This window comes from Galleria mellonella, unplaced genomic scaffold (genome assembly GCF_026898425.1).
Source record: "Galleria mellonella isolate WM207_F2 unplaced genomic scaffold, CSIRO_AGI_GalMel_v1 utg74, whole genome shotgun sequence".
NCBI lineage: Eukaryota > Metazoa > Arthropoda > Insecta > Lepidoptera > Pyralidae > Galleria > Galleria mellonella.
Window position 1 is genome coordinate 1,346,476 of NW_026442147.1, and position 19,602 is coordinate 1,366,077.

General features: G+C 31.5%; 1 protein-coding gene across 1 annotated transcript in view; it reads right to left on the reverse strand.

Annotated features, from left to right (window-relative positions):
• The window catches only part of LOC113516123 (uncharacterized), a 155,541-nt gene that overhangs the window by 11,028 nt on the left and 124,911 nt on the right, over positions 1-19,602 (reverse strand). The window contains exon 4 of the mRNA XM_052901049.1: positions 111-275. Within this exon, the coding sequence (XP_052757009.1) occupies positions 111-275 (165 nt within the window). The remainder of the gene's footprint in view (positions 1-110; positions 276-19,602) is intronic.

Consider the following 19,602-nt stretch of genomic DNA (forward strand, 5'->3'; position numbering starts at 1 on the left):
CACTATTGAGAATACCTTTCTTTTTGAGGTCGTTTAAAATTCACTAAAGATTGATTATGTGATTAGGGTAGTTATGATAGACATAGAAATTAAAATGTAAGTGAACCGACCTGCGCATGGTGTGAGGCGAGTGCAGCAGGCGCGTCAGCATCATGAAGTGCGAGGTAGTCATGCGGAAATAGATCCTGTACGCGTTCCAAATCCGAGAGCTTGGCAGCGCGACGCCGTGCGCATCCGCCACCAACCAATCGCTCGTATTGTGCTAGCCGCTCGATCTGTTGACAAATTAATAATTTATTAGCTAAACTCGTTATCGCGTAAAAATATTAAAAAAAATATTGTAAAATATTAAATTAATAGAATATAATGAATTTAATTAATATTCTTTCTTTCTTTCTTTATTGTACACAAAAGATTATTGAAATGTAAAAACAAACATAATAGTGCACAAAAACGAGCTTATCTCTAATAGAGATTTCTTCCAGCAAATCCAATATGAGAAAACTGACAGTTCATTAGTAGTTACAGTCATATGTAAAACAAACGTATAAATGACTCGACCCTAAAATTTTTTACTTATGTCCAATAGTAGTACAAATAAAGAATCGAATAGTTGGTTAAATGATTCCACTTGTAGCTAATTTCATTTACAGAATGTTTCTGTGATAATTTCAATAAAATTCGGTTAACATTTCATGAAGTTATATTAAAATAGACTATACTTTCTCCTATTATCAGCAGTGAATGCTGTGCGTTATAGACTTGTCAGCCAGGAATGGAACTTTATCCAGTCATATTATATCATATATTTATGATAACCCAAAGTGAGAGAATTAATTAATTCTCCTCTGGCACCAGTCTATAATCGAATAGGAAACCGCTACTAGACGACACCTGAACGGACTGTGTGTTTGTTAGCCGATTTTTGCAAGGAGTGGTTACTCTGTCCGCCTCGAGGGTGCTGTAGGAAGTACTATAAATAAAATTAATCTATAATGAAACTGAACAAGTTTCCTCAAGGAACACAGTCAAAACTTGAGAATATTTTTTTTTTAATTTTACTTATTAAAGATAAGGTTGAGGTTTTACCTTACATTATTCCTAATATCTCAAAACGATCAATGTACATTAATCCTATATATAAGTAGTAATCGATTAATAAAATAAATCGATTAATAAAATAAACAATTTATTACTATAACATATTATTAAAGACAAGAAGGAACAATGGCCCATGTTTATTGTATGTGGTTCAACAAACACCTATAATGGAATCTAACGATTCTAATCTAAATTCTTGTTGCATATGCATTGGAGTGTTGAGGGTGACTTCCCGGGTGCCTCACGACGACTCTCTCAAGCGTGTCAACAACAATGATACCTTATTACTACAGGACAAAGGACCGTGTGAATTTTTTTTCTTTTGTATGATGTCCATACTTATAATTATTGACATATTACCCTTTACCCGTGACTTCATCCGCGTAGAATTAGAAGATAATTTGTAAAGCTGAATTATGAGTTTAATTGACCACATTATTAATTTCATTATGTAGGAATAGGTTTTATTGATGTTATAACATGAAATGAGACTTATGAAATGTATTCGAATATCATAACAATAATAAGAAAATACTTGTAATTACATAAACATAGATAAACTACTAAATTTCATAAAAATGCGTCTAGCTGTTTAATCCTGAATTTCAGACACACGAAACTATTTTTAAACATAGTTATAATATTAATATAAAAACGTATACCTTAAGTTTTAATACTTCAAGTAAGAACAAATAAATTGAGGAGCAGCATAATAATGTATTTACATGCGTGTATTATGCAAGTAACGCAGGTATAATGAATAACGACCGAGGAGTCACGTACGCACGATCGCAACAGCGAATATGCAGAACGCATGCGAATGGTACTCACGATCATCTGCATAAACTGGGATGCGAATGATACTCGTAATCGATAACTTCCATAAATATAATTATAAAAAATTATACTATTCAGTAAAGATTCATACGTCACTACGAACTCAATTCACTTAAATTTTCACTTTGGTAATGTAAGCATATTGAAATGGGTTTTGGAAACTAAGTTTCCTAATAAGTTAGTGTTCTCAATAACTCTCTTTTTTGTTTACAGAATATCTATTGTAAATTACTCGCGGATATGGTAGTAAAATTCGAGTCTGATTTTCAGAATAGCACTACTCTACTAGGAAAGGGTTACTTCCATCAACAGGTTCCATTTTACTACGACCGTGTGCGGTGAAACGTAACATTATGTGTTTGATTCACGAAAGGTATCAAACCTTGTTCGTTCGTGCCACCCGACTGCACTGTATTCTCAGAAGTCATATTTACAATGATCATCTTTATCGAGTTTATTGTGTTTAAATTACATGATCTTGTATGCAGACATGATGTATTAGTACTTGTATCCCGCGTGTAAGTATGTAAAGTGTCCTATATGTTAAATTAGGATATACCCCTGTACCAAATTTCATTCAAATTCGTTCAGTAGTTTTTGCATGCAAGAGTAACAAATATCCATCCCTATAATATTTCGCATTTATAATATTGATACGATTTCATAGTTTCTTGCAATATACTATAAAATTTTCTTAATCGGTACTACAGACAAAGTTGGAAATTATAATACAGACGAAAGGTTACATATACCTAACTACACATATTTACCTATAAAAGTTATGTATATCCATTTATTAATATTTTTATTATAATTACTGTTATTCTTTTAGAATATGTAAAATTCAAATTTTTAAAAATAGCAGAAATGTTTTTATTGAGTCTAATTGTAAAAAAGCTATAAAGATTTTATATAAAGAAATAAGTAAAATTCCTTCTATGCATGGCACCTAAGCATCATATTGTTTACTCCTCAATCAACACCTGCATATGGTTTATTTCTGAACATATAGGTAAGTACCAAGAAATCGGAGCATTACAAATAAGCACGTAAAGGTTATCTATGAACGTGTTACACGGAACTGCACTTTCTAACTCAAATGTTTATTTTGGAGTAAGTGGGTACGGCGTAAGTTTTTAGATAACGAGTGAACTGTCCTAAAACTTAGATAAGGTGAAGCGCGTGCGCCGCCGTCCGCGCTTTATGGCGTTTTTTCACAAAATTATCTAAGTATGTGTTTCTTTATTTCATTTTATTTGTTGAGTATGCGTTTTAAAACTTTATAAAAATGCTATTCTTTGGAGAACATTCAAGTTGTTTCGTTCAAATTTTTACTATTGGATTTAGTTGACAGCCACGGCCTAGAATCAGTTCTGTAAACATATACAGACACAAACAATTAATTAAACTTTATCATCTGTATTTTTACTTATTACCTATGATAATGTACGCATAGACAAACAAAATACTTTTTAAAATCTTAATCATCATACTACTGATCACCACAAACATTACAACTGATAAATCACAACAAAAAACAAGATAAATCTTAAATTAATCTACATTTATGGAAAAATTTAAAATAAACATTATAAGATACTATTAAATTAAGAAAGGATATACATATACTATTTTATGATTACAAAGATATTACGTTCGAATACAATTTCATTAGAATTGCACAACAAAAGTTTGACAGTGTAGCGACGGGCGTAACTGGGTACCAAGTTAGCTAGGCACGGTTCAATTATGCAATCGTATTGTCATCGTAATTCAATGAAAATTTGATTGATTATTTATACTTCATGTGAAGCAGTACGCTGTCGAAATAAAGTACATACTTAAAATGTATTGAATAAAGTTAATAACGTAATTAGATATTTACATTATACGTTTTTTCGTTTCAATAACTTCTCTGGTGAGTATTGATTGCGTCTAATTAGAAAATGTGTTAAGATTTTATCATAAAATTACTTTTTAATAAATGGATCATTGTAAATAATTTGACTCATTATAAAGACATTTCATTGTATCAAAATGACGCGAAAGACTAATGAAGATAAAAATACAACATTCGACGTATCGTACATTAAAGGGACATTAGTGGCAAAAATGCAGTCGCAATTACCAAATGAGGCCATTTCTCTTCCAATAAACTTCTTGAAGCGCCATAATCATTTAAATAAATGCTTGACATTGGTTTAAAGGTGAGTTTAGTGTCTGGGAGGATATTAACGGTACGTAATGCGGTATTCAGTACACTTACATGGTTGAGGAATGCAATCATGGCGTGATTCATCACAGGCTTGGAGAATGTCTGCGAGATCGGGACGAGGATATCAGACTACAGAAAATCATGTATACAAACTCCATTGTAACTCCATGGAGAAATGAATACAGTAATCAAATTATAAATGAATATGGCATTGATAGTCAAACAGCATCCTTATACTAGAAGTTTCTTTTCCAAATATAATTGTATTGTTAAAAATATAATTGTATTGTTAGAAGTTGCATCTAAAATTTTATATTATTTAACAATTTCTAAATGATATTATCATCTTGAAATCTGAGGGAATCTCAAAAGATTATTAGTGATTAATTGATCACAAAATGAACTACAAACTGGGCGATCTATAGTAATATAAATGTAATCTAAAACATTGATGAAATAGTGAAAATTTCTAAAGTTAATGACAATGAAATCTAACTTATCGTAGTGAATTTTATATGTAAATAGATGCAAATTATGTCTTTGATTATATTAAAGTATGAAACGGATATAAAAATTGCAATTGTTATGATATCGTAGTGACATCTCGAAGAGAGGTCGAGGCGCAGCGGGTTACCGGCGACCATAGCGACACACATACCTTTTACCATTGTTGTAACGCGATACTCTGTCGACTCATCCTTGGTGAAAACAAATTGATATGAGATAAACATTTCACTTTTAGAATAAGTACCGTTTAGTAAAAGTGATTCTCCATATTTAAAAGACTAAGAATAAAATTCCATAGTAAACGTTCGAATCAACATCGAAGTTCCATTATTCTGATTTCAGTATGTAGTAAACTGTTAAAAAAGTAATACAATTAATTAAGTATTATCACAACCTTTTTTTTTTAATAAAAGAGTATTAAATTTAATAGAGGAATTGTAATAAATTCAAATCAGAATTAACAAATTCACAATAACATAATATTAGTTTAGACTAAAACATGACTGATTGCATTGTTCCTTTTTAGGGCCAAGAGCAAATTGAACAGCCCTTTTACAATGCAGACTATTATTTGGCAATATCTGTTCTACTTTGTTTGTGTGAAATTAGCACAAGTCATACAAAGATCTCCTTTCTATTAATGAAGCTCAGTTGTAGGTACTAATTAGGCGCGTTTGTTCAATTAACACATGTTACTTAGTAGTCGATGGACGTCTCGTAACATAACTGTTTGAAACAGAAACAGTAAGACAGTCTAGTCAAATTCCTAAGTATTTCAATGAAATGAACACAGTGAATATCTGAAATTATATATATTCGTGTCAAGGTATATAAAAACATTTAAATGGCAGAGTGAAAAGAGAGCATTTGCAGGTTTTATTTTTGTAGTTATTACTACCAGGCAATATCATAATCAGAAACAAATCGAAATATTCTTAAAAACATAAAAGGTATTTTTAGAGGTAAAAAAAAAAGAATTTGATAAAAACAATGAGTATGTTAGTGTTAATATAGAATTGACTTTAACCATAGACAAACTAGTATTACTTGTTGTGAGAAATAAAGCCAGTTCTATTACCAAAGAAGATTTCAAATGCCAGCAATTTCGATTGGGAATGGTGAACCGTCTTAAATTGGAATGAATGCATTCTGGGCCGAATCTCGGTACGCGGGAGATCGAGGTCATTAGCCTCGTGGTGCACCCCCCACGACCCCTCCAACATTCATTACAAAATAACAACCAGAAAAATCTTTTGACACTTAACAATGATTCAAATGAGCTGCCATACTGTAATATATTATTTTTAAGAAGCGAACAATTAATGGAAACAGTAAAAAAAATGTGTGCATTCTTTATTTATTTAAAGAGTTCTCGGGAGTAGCCCTTAACAATAAAATATTCAAATTGGGCTGTAGAAGTATCGACTTTTGCAAATAATAGTCGGTAATTAAGTTTGAACAAGTAAACAATTGTAACTTCGTGGTTTAAAGAAAACTGTTTTGCTTCTAAATATTGCCTTTACATGAACGCCTTAACCAAGTTATTGTCTATTGTCAATCTTAATAATCTATATCGCGATAGAATAGGTGAGGTAATTTTAATACCTTGTTTGGCCTACAAAGTTATAAGATTGACAATCAGAATATGAGAAATAGTTGACTTAAGGCTATCATAGAAGTATAAATCAGCTCTTTATATTTAGTGATGATTGGTACATAGGTTAAACAGACATATCTATTGCTTAACAATTAAATGGCAAGCACGAAGAATATGCGTCATTACACATTAACAAAAAGGAATCTTTTGAAAATATTCGTTTGAGTGACAGCATATAAAATTGGGTTACATAACAATTTTATACTAACAATAGGCCGAGCGTCAATCATGCGTTGGAGACGTTTTTAAATAAGTCCATGGGAGAAAGTACGAAGCCTGAGGCGGACACGTAATGCGGGCAGCATGTAACCTACCTTATACTGACCCATGTAATGTGTTGGCCAGTTAATTGAGGCGAGTTCGGGACTGTGCCCCAGCGGTCAGGTCATTTGCTGGTTCCATAATAAGTACTCGATGACTGTCTGTAGCAATTGCTTGATTAGATAGGAGGGACGTAGAGATGTAGCGACTAAAATTTCTTATATGTAGTTTCTTATATTATATGTATGTAGTAGATTCCAAGAATATAGCTTATATACTTACATTATTGCGAGTATTATAGTCCGATTGATATTTTGAAAGTATATCGAAGGTATATCGAAGGTCACCATAACTACATAGTGGAGATTTAAAGAATTTTTTAACACTTAAATAACTTTTACGAGTTGAAGAAGAATTTAAAACGAGAAAATGTCGAGCTACGCAATAATCGCATTAGGTGGGTATCTTTATAAATGATCTTTAAAAATCCTATCAAGCTTTGTGGGGAATAAAATCCATATACCGTTAAATATTTCATCGGATTTGTGTCATATTATGATGCATGAGACGGGATAAAGTAAACCGCTTCAACAGGTAGATCGTTTTTAATTACTGTTACCTGGAGCGACGCAGTAAAATTCGGGATCACTATTACTTTCAAATTAGGCTACAAAAAGGCAAAAGAAGTTTACAACCACAGAAAATAGAAAAGAACGTTAGTAATAATTTATTCCTTTATCATAAAAGTGTCACGTTTACCACAATGGCAACAGTCGGCAAATACCTCTGATTACTCCATTGGAGATTATGTCATATTATGGCATATATACTACGTATGTACACGACCTATTTATTGTAATATGGACACTATATATCAGGTAATATGAGATATTTTGAGATGACACCGTTATATTAGTTGATTTTATTAGGTTCAATCATACATCGATTCCACTGTTAATTTAGTTATATTTGTTTTATTGTAATTTAGCTGTTAATTGGAATTGTATAACATTTCCAATTGTGATGTTGGAAACAAAACTTAAAGTTGAATGACTGTAAAAATATACTAACTATCGATAACTCACCCGTTTCCCACTTTCGCCTTGCGTAATGTAGTGTTTTCAATTTACATCATCGAGTGCAACACATCGATGGACTAAATTGATTCGCGAAATGATCAGAGACTATATATTTTACTACATATAGTTACTGTAATGATTGATACAAACGAGATGAGATGAGCACCGTGTAATATAAATGAGAAAACGTATAGATTGTACATTATTATTAATGTATTATTATTATACGATAGATTGCCATAACACAAGGTATGTTATGGCGATGTAGCAATTTAAAGCTCGAATACAAATTAATCAAAATATCTCCACACCTACTCTTCAAAGAAGTAATAGTTTTAATGAAACTGGTGCTATAAATACAACAAAAGTACTCGTATGAACGTTTATTGCTTCCAGTACAGTCCCAGTTCTACGATAAATTTATTTAATATTTAAATACCTAACTAGTTGGCTGTGCATCATAAGGAATAGAATGTTAAAATGATTGTGTGTACCCAATGTTGAATAATAATTTCAAATGACGTGAGGAATATCATAATGAGGAATATCTTACTTCGAATACAAATATATACTATTTGTTCTATGTATACTGTAATAGATAAATAATGAAGGTAGATTATTTATGCTTATTAAATTTTTCTATAATATAGTGTATAATCACAGGTGTTAACAACTCTGAGGCATTATAAAAATTGAAAGTCTATTTTAAATTTGTTTTTATTTGATCATAAAATATATATAAGTATATAATAATTTGAAACATTGCAATATATATTTAAAAATTATATAAAACGCGTGAAAGTAACCAACCCTGGTAAGGAAGTCAGCTCTCAGTATGGTGCGTCAATCTGTCGATAATGTCCTACTTTTCATTACATTACGTAAACACTAAAACAAAATTCAGATTAGTTTACCAGTTGATAAATGGAGATGTCAACAAGGTGCTATAATGAACGGATGCGTCACTGGCCTATGGTTTCGAAACAATACTCGACGACGCGAGATCTTCATTGAAGACTTGTTATTTAAATTGGCTACTGTCAGAAACGTATTGAATAAAACGTTAGATATGAAGTATTACGATAATAATTATAAATTATAAATGGTCTCCGACACTTATGTTCAATTACGAAGAGTATAAAGGACACACACGTATTGTATTTTACCTTGTTTTTGAAATACTATAATTACTATAATAATAAAACATGATCTTGGCAAGTTTTTAACTTACAACACCGTAAAAGCTGTTTATTATTTCCTCCTAAAAGGTAGTCCCCGGAACGCCATGAAGCGAGACATGTGCACAATGCCATGGTTCCCGGAATTTTATAAAGACCCCGCATATGTATCTACTGTAAACCTCGTAACGATTGGAACGTATACTGGTTAAATTAGCGTTTTCCCGATATGTCGGTAGTATAATATATGATGATAATTGTTTTTACTAATATTATAAATGTGAAAGTGTGTTTGTAGTAATGTGAATAAAGGTAACAGGTAAATACTACTAATACTATATAAAAACATTAATATATATATTAAATAATCTACTGTGAAATATAAGTATGTCCAATGTACAAAAAAGTTTATAGACCAATTATAAAGCCAAACGAGGTAGTCAAACGTATAACATCAGTTTTATCTAAAAATAACAAAAAAAATCATTAGAGAGTAAGTTAAATATTTGAAAGCTTACAATGTCAGGATTAGGAAAGAAAAAATGTAATCTGTGGACACAAAAAAGATAGCAAGCATTTTTCACTCTAAGGTTCACTAAAAAGCCACATTTTAAGTATTGTCATTATCAGTGATGCATGATGCAGGCGCATTTTAAAAGTGAATTGTATAAAAATAATTTAGTAACATCGACGACAAAGAGCTTAAAGCTCTTTACCACTATGTGCTCGACTATAGTGCACACAAAGTCAGCCTTATATCGCAGAGAAAAGAAAACATTAATTATATCATAAAATATCTAGGAATATTACAAAATTATGGCAAATCTCGAAAAATCTATTAAGTCTCTCGCTGAAAAAATCTAATGATATACTCGTAATAAAATACTATAATAAATATGTTAATATGATATGTCGATAAATAAATATGTCGTTTTATTATATTAAATTCCTACGTTAATTTACGAATATATTCCATAGTGTTCTAATCATTTATGTAAGTATTTATGGAAACTAAGCCATAATAAACAGTTAGGTAAATATATTTAAAAAAAAATAGTCTATCTGTCTTGACAAAATTGAAATTCAACCACGAAAGGAGAATAAGAGCAAGATGAAAATGAATAAAGTACAGTTAAAGGGAACCAAATTTATGATCACGACATCTCCGGGGACAGGCGGGAGAAAAAGATACTTTTTGTTGTTGATGACCACCGAGCCATGACCATACACCGACTTGGACCGTTCAGGCAGTCACGTTCTACACCTGACGCTCATAAAGAGGACCATTTTTGAATTTGTACAAAAAATTTTAGAACAAACTGTAGAAAGTACCTATTATATAGTTTACCACAACGAATTCGATAAAGTAACTAAATTTAATTCCTTAATTTATTTAGAAGTAATACTTTTGTATGAAAACTATTTCTTCAACAGAAAATAAAAATTATGTCCCAAAGGATATTTTTTTATACTACTAAGTTTGTAAACAAGATGGGAAAAGGTTAACGTAGCTTATGAACTGTAATACCAGAGATATTACGTGCGCGTTGCCGATCCTGAAGAAACCTCTTTACCCACTTTTGAAGAACCCTATGCTGTAATCTCTTGGAAAAACCTCGGCAGGGAGTTTATTTCATAATATGAGTGTTTGTGAGAGAACACATCTTTGAAATCGCGTTGTACGCGACCATCTAGGCTGTAGAGTATGAGGGTGAAGTCCCTGTCGATGGTGAGCCGTACGATGGTAGAAAGTGGTCGTGGGCATCATATTGAACAATTCCTTTGAGTACAATCCGTTGTACAAGCGGTAGAATACGCAGAGATATATATATATATATATATATATATATATATATATATATATATATATATATATATATATATTCATATATATAGGACGTATTACCAGATATTGCTTTTTCTACGTTTAAATATATAAAAAAAAAGTATTAAACACTTTTTTTTATAATTTATAGTCTTAGATTTCAATTTTATAACATTTTTATTTATTTTAGCGGCAAGTTAAGAACAACAAGTTAACAATAAACAATACGTCAACAGGTACGGTACAGTGGGTATTGTAAGCAGTCCAGGGATCACCCCGGGAAGTCCATAGTAAAGACTGTTACTGTTTCAAATTGCTCTCACACGTGCTTCAAGTTGCTGTCATACAATAACTATTTTTAACTACAAATCTTTCAATTGCTGAAAAAAAAAATGTTTTGTCACTCTTTGAGCCTAAAATAACAATAAAACCTTTTTATGTTTTATGATAATATTTCGCAGTCCGTTTGTCACGTAACTAAAATGGTAATTACGTGACACTATGCCCTCTATTATAGCAATAGATTCGATGTGAGTACAGTGAAATAGTTTCATGGAAACAGCTTTGCTTGCACTTCCTATATTAGACACTACGTGCAGGTTTGTGGGAACCTTTGCAAGATGCACAATGATGCGAATGCTATTAGAAGCCGTCGATCGGCGCAGGCGCACCAAGCAGCGGTGTTCTGCGAACACAGAACAATGGTGGGTAATTTTGTAATGTCTTCTTATTACCATTCATGACGCAAGTGACTCTTATATGGTCCTTTATACTCCTTCGTGGTTATTAATTCATACATTTCTAGGTTATAGTTATATATTAATAGTTACATGACAAAACTAAAATAAAAAATATACTAGGCTGCATAAATCATTCCTGCAATTCATTCCAAAATCCATTTAAAATATTCATAACGTCATATTTAATATATGTTTACCAGAGGGAGACTTTATACAGAAGTCGTCTGCATGAGACTTTTGTACGAAGTTAGCTGGCTGTATTTCGGTTTAAAGGTTGGGATATGGCAGTGAAATTACATAATACAGAGGAAATTAATCCTCAGGAATAGCAGTGCATGAATGATATGTCCATGGTACTGATCATGCCTATAGGCGATGGATACTTTCCATCAGGTGGACCATCAGCTTGTTTACCATTTTAAGTTGTATAAAAAAGTATGTCTTTGGATAGGCAAACTCTCTTTAATTTCTTACTAAATTTCATGTAAATATATGGCAATGAAGCATTTTGGTCGTGTGAACATTAATATGTATTTAAGATTATTGTATAAAAAATAAATCGAAGTAAAAAAAAGAAAGGAAAAACAGCGAATCAAAATAACTAGAATCTACAAAGATATAATAGCTTTAAATATCTTTTTCAAGCTACGTATAAATCTATATAAAATTGTGATATACATTTAAATCAGTATATATCCTGTATTTGATAGAAAAGTATACTCTACGATATAAACAGAGATCATTAATAACAGATAAAATAAATCTCGCAGTAGCTAAAGTTTGATATTCTTATGAATAAACTTGTTAACCTCTGAGAGTTATAAGTTGTTAAATACAAGTAAATATTATTCTTCTTTCACTAGACTATGATTAGACGCGCTTTCGATTTGGAATTAGGAACCAGTTTAATGAGGAACACAATAACAATGAATTATTCATAAACTTGTATACATTTGACTGATATAAGTGAAGCCCTTACTACTATTAGAGATCAAAGTGTGGTAAATAGTGAGCTAGGAGGTACCTATCAATTGATGCCATTTAGTCGTCGAAGATTAAGGTCAATTTCTCCTTTTAAATATTACAAATGATTATCATGAGTTTTTATATCTATTCCATTATTAAAATAATATCAGAGATCTAATTTTTAATCTTATGAAAATATAGAGAGCGTCGTGGCATAATGGTAATCTCCAAATTATACGACATTATTTATAAACCAAATTAATCCGAGTAATAGCAAATAGCTTCCCCCTCCCTCCCTCCCCATATGCTTGGCAAAATATGGATATAACGAGTATATACGTACTCCATAACGTAATTACCAGATACTTATGTAATTGATCAGTAGGTAAATAAATTATGATATATGAACTTGTTCAAATATTAGACGATTCGCAAATGGTGTTTCGGGTTGCAGACCTATAAATTTAGTTCAAACTAAATAATTACGAAAGGCCCGTCACTCCATCGCATCTTCATATCCCAAAAGTTGTGTGTTACCTTATGTAATCTGCGGTAAAGCTCAAATAAAGTTAGATCTACCATACAACGATATCAAATTGCCCCTAGCCAGTTGTCTCTATTCATTATGTAATTATCCTCTAATTTTTTTTATAATACTCAGGTAAAATTCTTTGTTGGATATTTGAATGAGCGCTGTTTTTATCTTATGTTGCAAAAAGACTTCAAAAATATCAATGTTTATTGTATTTTTAAACTCTTGTTAAAGATTCGCTGTGAATAGTTTACAGAGTCGACTTAGATAATAAACTTATTAACCGGGTCTATATTACAACTAATTTCTCTCGTAAACTTTCCAGTGATGGTTTGAATATAGATAAAATAATAATACTTGTACTCTTTGTTTAATAACTTAGTCCTTTCTGAGCCTATATTATATTATTTTACTACGTCATCTACGTATCCGGTCTAATATATTTAAATATATATTACAAATCGGTTTCAAAGGAGTTTTCTTCCGCGAATGCTCAGGCTGTGGAATGAGTTCCCTGCCGAGGTTTTCCCTAGAAAATACAGTACGAGGTTCTTCGAAAAACATTAGAAATTAGGATATTCCTAACAAGAATTTGTAAAATAGTTATAAGTGATTTAATTTTTGATTTCAACTAAAAAAATATGAGAATAGTAAACGAAATAAAAATTTTATTTTAAAATTTTAATTATTTAACCCAACGTCTTGAATATGTTTAGAATCAAAGTGGTTAGTATATTGATAAACCTATCGTGCTTTGTTTGCGCGAGTAAAACTCGTTCATGTCTTTTATCTATAACTTGTAAAAATATATGAATGGTAAAAATGGCAGCGAACAGTAAATAATATATTTACTTTTCGCTGTCATTTTTTGTAAATAAAATTTTAATAATATTGCAATAACTGTTTATCCCAAAGATCCAATATTCAAGATTTTTCGTATTTTGACGCGGACCAAGTAAAATTCGTTTGTCTTTTATTGTCTATAATAAATGAAATTCCAGTAATATTATAAGTCGGACGAGTTCTAATGAATTAACTCATTATTGGCGAAAAAGTACCAATTTTGTTTACTTATATTCAAAACTAATTCATTCCCTAAAAGTTTAAAAGTATGTTTATCAAATTAAAGAATACTTATTTGACAGTTTAGTGTAAACCTAAAAAAAAGAGTGAACATTTTAAAAAATAATCTTATAAAGGATTAAAATACAAAACAAAAATTTTTACTAGCGTTTTTTTATAATTAATGTTTCTTGATTATTGAGTTCCTTTTAAGAATAAATCGGTGACAATTACATTATACAGTTACCTACCACAGCGACTTGCTAATGATATCAAGTGACTTTCAGACTAAGACGTTCAGGTATCATATGCAATATAAACAAGCTGTTCTTAGTAAGTACTTACCTACTAATGTTACAATCGTGTAATCGGAATATTTGGATCATTAACAGATATATTTGGTATGTCATTTATTGTTAGCTAACTATAAACAGCGGTTTTGTCCATTTATTATAAAAGTATAGTTTACTGCCCGTCTGAATAATAAATGTCTGAAGATGATAAGTATCTTCGATACTTTTTATACAGTTATAATATTCGATAGTATATATCATCCTTTAACTGTCCACTGCTGAGCATCCTCCATAAGGGGGTTTGCCAGTAGTTTCCACGTTTCACAGGCGGGTTAGCAACCGCAGTTTGGATTTTGGTGATGTTTTCAGAGGAAAGTTGCTGCCCATCCCTCCACCATAAGTGATTCAAGAAAGATTGTATACATAGTTTGCCATAAAGAATCTTAAACTTTTATTTGAACTTTAATTGGAAGCGGAAGTAGCTATTATATATGTATATATATAAAAGATTTTTTATTGTTAGGTATGAGCTTTTCTTGCGATTTCATCCGCATGACCAGAATAACGATAAAATAAATGAAATTACGGAATTGTGATGAAAGTAGCCTATGTCCTGCTGCATTAGTATGCATAATACTGCTCAATACGAGTAAACCATATAAAATTGGTGAGTCGTTAAGGCGCCAAGAAGTAACAAACAAACTCACTTTCACATTATAATAAGGATTCTGTTGCAATACGTATAAGCTGAAGTTACGATTAGTAACATATTATAATTCAAAGTAGATATTAAGTAAGATTTAGAAAATGTGTAAATGTAAATATAAATTTATATGTTGATAAGTCGATCGTTTCAGTAAAACATGTTTTCCTATTTTAAATGAAATCAATTACGTATGTATTTTATTGTGCAATAAAATGCCTCTATTACAAGAATATTCCTTTGAAGGAAATCGACGATAGACCTCCGTAATCAATGCGCATATAAAGTAGGTAGTCACACAAATACATAAAAACTATATGGAAAATCACACTCGGACATATTTATTATTATGTGAATTAATATGGAAAATGTCAAAGAAGGGAAATAGAATTTTCATCGGGGTCATTGTAGTTTTTTTTACAATAACAGGATGTCCCGAATGTAGCCGCTTAAATTCTATTATAAATTTAAAAGGACAAAGTCAATTGCAATCGACCTTGTATCGGATTAATAGTTTTATATTGAATACGAAGTTAGTTACCTATTACGTATGTTGACAAAGCTAGTTCAATAACAAAATTAATTAATAATTTTCATTCAAGCGAAGGTCTATAGAAAAAGTTACATAAAGAGTAACATGAATATATACGGTAGCATAAAAAAGAAGCACTCACATGCATCATAGGTCCTTTGTATAGATAGATAAGTAGTCGTCACTAGCACGAGAACATCACAGTGGTACCCGCGGGTCACGTGCGACCCCTTGTTTGTGTTTACAAGCCGGTCGAGTTCGATACGAATGTAAGGTTATACGTGCGTCCAGCAGCGTAGCGCGACGAGGACTATACTCGAGCTCAGCCTGCGCGCGCGCAGTGCAGCCGGCTATCGACGGTCAGCGGCGTGCGGGCGCGCCTGCAGCGTGGAGGGCCGCTTGCATATGCGTACTACGCGGGACACACAGTACGCATGTTGTAATATCCCACTGCTATATACATCTCTCCCCAGAAAATAAGTACTACTGTTATGGCACGTTGGCCGGGAGATTTAGTGTAGGGTTTTCTTATAATAAGGTTCTCTTGCACTATTATATATAGTTCTTTTAGACCTTCTTTACTTAACTCTTATATTCTGGGAAATGAAAATGAAGTTAGGCTCATTATAATCAGAACATTTTTAAATTAGGTATATACTTAGTAAATTACTCTTATAAACAAATTATTTATGGAAATAGGATGTAGATTATTAAAACAACTACCAATATACAGTAAAAGTCAATATTGTTATAACAATAGCGTAATTTATAATGCCAATAAAAATGCTTCTGATATCTCATAAAAGCATCAAACAATGACTGTCCTATAAACCAGTTGTTGCAAAAATACCCTGACATGTTACAGTTAAGACTATGTGAGATAGCATCGATGCAGTAGGTCAGCGCTTAGCGAATGACAAAAACTATATAAATCATCTGTGTAACATATCAATGGAGTAATAAATGTAAGAGCGGTATAATAATAAAAGAGTTTCGTGATCGTAGTGGACCGAGCAGCACGCGCGTGCGCGCAATCGCACATTACGAGTATATGCGCTTGCGGCGATGGGAAGTAGAGTATGTCGCACAACTTATCAATTAATTAACGCTTGCAGAAAGTAATCTAGATTTCTAATCAAAAGGTCAGGAAAATTGACAAGGAAATTTTATCTTAAAAAAAAAAATTAGAGCAATCTCCATTCATATAATATTTTTTAATTAGCTGACTCTTCAGACATGATTCTGGCTAAATTCTATTTTATATATTCATACACGAGTATTTTTAACATAGAATTCTAATAGGACTACTACAAATATTTCTAAATCGGTCAAATTATTCTAACCTGATGCATTTATAAATGAGCTTAGGCAATTAGATGATTAGTCATGAACATGTGTCTTAACAGAACAACCTCAGACTCTTTCTCGTTTTGTACCTAAATAAAACGATAATAAAATAAACGAATGGTTAGATGGTTAATCCAGGATATGGAAACTTATTTGAAATATTAACTAGATCAGAAGTAGGGAATGAGTATTTACTATTAAAGTCGTCATTAATATGAGCTTTTTAAATAACATAGCAACATGCGAAACATTTTAACTTAAGTGGAAAAATACAAATCGTAAGATGATGAAATATCCGACAGTTTGTAGCTGTAATAGGTATCTTCGGGTCTCTAGTTTCATTCAATAGTTGACTAATATTATTATATAAGACATATAATTAAAAACTACTCATGTCATATGAGTTGACAGTTTTATCTTTTCAAGAATGTATACCTACATTGTCATTCTCAAACCACTTTACACCAATAACACTATAGAAGTAAAAACTTTTTGTGATAACTTTTTGCAATACATCACTTGTTAAACGCAGTTTTCTCATTTCACTGTAATGTTTTGTTTTTGTAAACAATGGAAACAAAGATCCTTCTTTGAGATTGTAAGCAGAATTCATCGACCCCGACTGTGTCCAATCGTATTAAACCAGTTAAATTATATCATTGCCCGTCTGTCGTCAGTAATTCGATTAACCGGCTCATGCCACGCTCTGGTAATGAATATCACGACAGCAGTGCTTCTTTTATCCTGTCTACAAGTGTATATTCTGATTAAGTATTACTGCGTTGTTTGCATGAAAGGTTTTATATACCATCTTAACCTCAGGTCAAATAAAACTTACTCCCCCCAACTAATAGATACTTCAATTGCAACATAACATACCGATGACCGAAAAATTTCATAAATAATAATATATTAAATAGATTTTTTTTATTTAGAATACGGGATCGTATTGTTGATATATGACTCCATAAGTAGATATTGCTTAATAGAAGTGGCGCGTTGTAAAGAAAAATACAGGCGAAATAAGAACCTCTTACGTTTGGAAGTTTAGATATTGAAATATATTAAATCAACGTTATCGAAACGTACCAAGATAATTATTGGAATATGAAATGGTTAATTAATTATTTATATTAAAGTAAGTACTTACTATATTCGATTACATAATTGTTCGTTATATTATTAAAATTATCCTAGATACTCAGACAAGTATTATTAATATGAATCAGTTGCATAAACACACTACATAATTCAACTTTTAAAAATTGGAAGGGAGCTGTTGACTTGTTTCCGTGCAATTAGTTAGCGCCACAATTTCAATTCAGCTCACGTGAATATCCAGGTACAACCGTGTACTAAAACATATGTCATATCCAAATTTGTCAGGTGAAGTATTCGTCGACGGGACGCATTGAATTGCCAATACAAAATTAATGCAAATATATACTTAGTATTAGCATTTGACACCCGAAGCTTCATATAACAAGTTGTTAATCGCAATGCTTGGTAAGCTCGACGTAAGCGATTAAAATTTTTGGGTCACGGTGATTTTACAAGTTCAGCAATCTCTATTTATGCAAGTACATAATCATTTCTACTATTACAGAGCAATTTAAAAATGAAAAAAGAAAAATGCATACCAGTTTGTATACAGACTATTTAGAGTAAATAGAATAGCAACAGAGCATTTATTTAGCATAAAAATTTTGAGTTCAAAAAATAGGTATATTGAGGTTATAATTACTCCAAGATGAGTCATATATAGCTTTTATTATTATAATATTACGAGTCTAAATATAATAGAGTGGTAATTTGTAACTGCGGAATACTTTTAAATTTAGCATAGTTGTAATATTTTGATTTCAACATTAATTTTACAGTAGCTGTATAGTGGTTAGGACAGTAAATTATCGTGTCTATCACGACAGTTGAGAAATATTTCAAAAAGCACGAAAAATGACGTCAAGTATCGTATTACACTATTCGTGGAGAGATTTAAATAGAAACCAACAAAAATAGCTCGTAGTTTGTGCTGTTGACTTGGTTGGCTCCATATACGACGCATCTATTACAAATGAGTATTCAGTAAATAGGTCGATTGTCATAATGAGATTCTTAGAGTTATTTGTAAATCATTATCCAATTTTCCATTCTATGTTGATTACCTATACGATTGGCTGCCGCTGCACCATGCGTGATCAACGGTGCAATCGTATCACGCGATGTAATATCACGTTTGCCTTTTATTGTATCGTCCCCAGTTAAATATTCTTTTCTTTCTAAATTAGTGGTAGAATGTATGCATGTTTGTAGTTCAGTTGGCTATCAGTATTCATTTTATCTTAGTATATTGTATATCTACTTAATAAACAAATAAAGATGCTGAATCACGTTCTTTAATCTAAAAGTGATTATCATTAATATCATTCGATCTTTGTTCATCTTGTTCTAGTAACCTCATCTCAATATTTGCAGTATTCCTTTTGTGAAACTTAACTAACATTGTCTATGAGTTTTTAACATCATGTTGCCTACTTTTCTTTGGAGTAATTATATTCCATATCAGGTTCACAATAAAATGGGCGTGTCTTGCCAATATTTCATACAATTAGAAGATTATTGGCTTTGTAACCTTTGTTTTATGCAAATCCCCGTTTCACTGTCCCACTGTCCTCAAGCAATCTTTTGTTTTACAGCTTGTTCCCTTTTCAACAGATTTGTAATACATAATTAACAGTACCCTATTGTACTATGAGATAATCTTTAT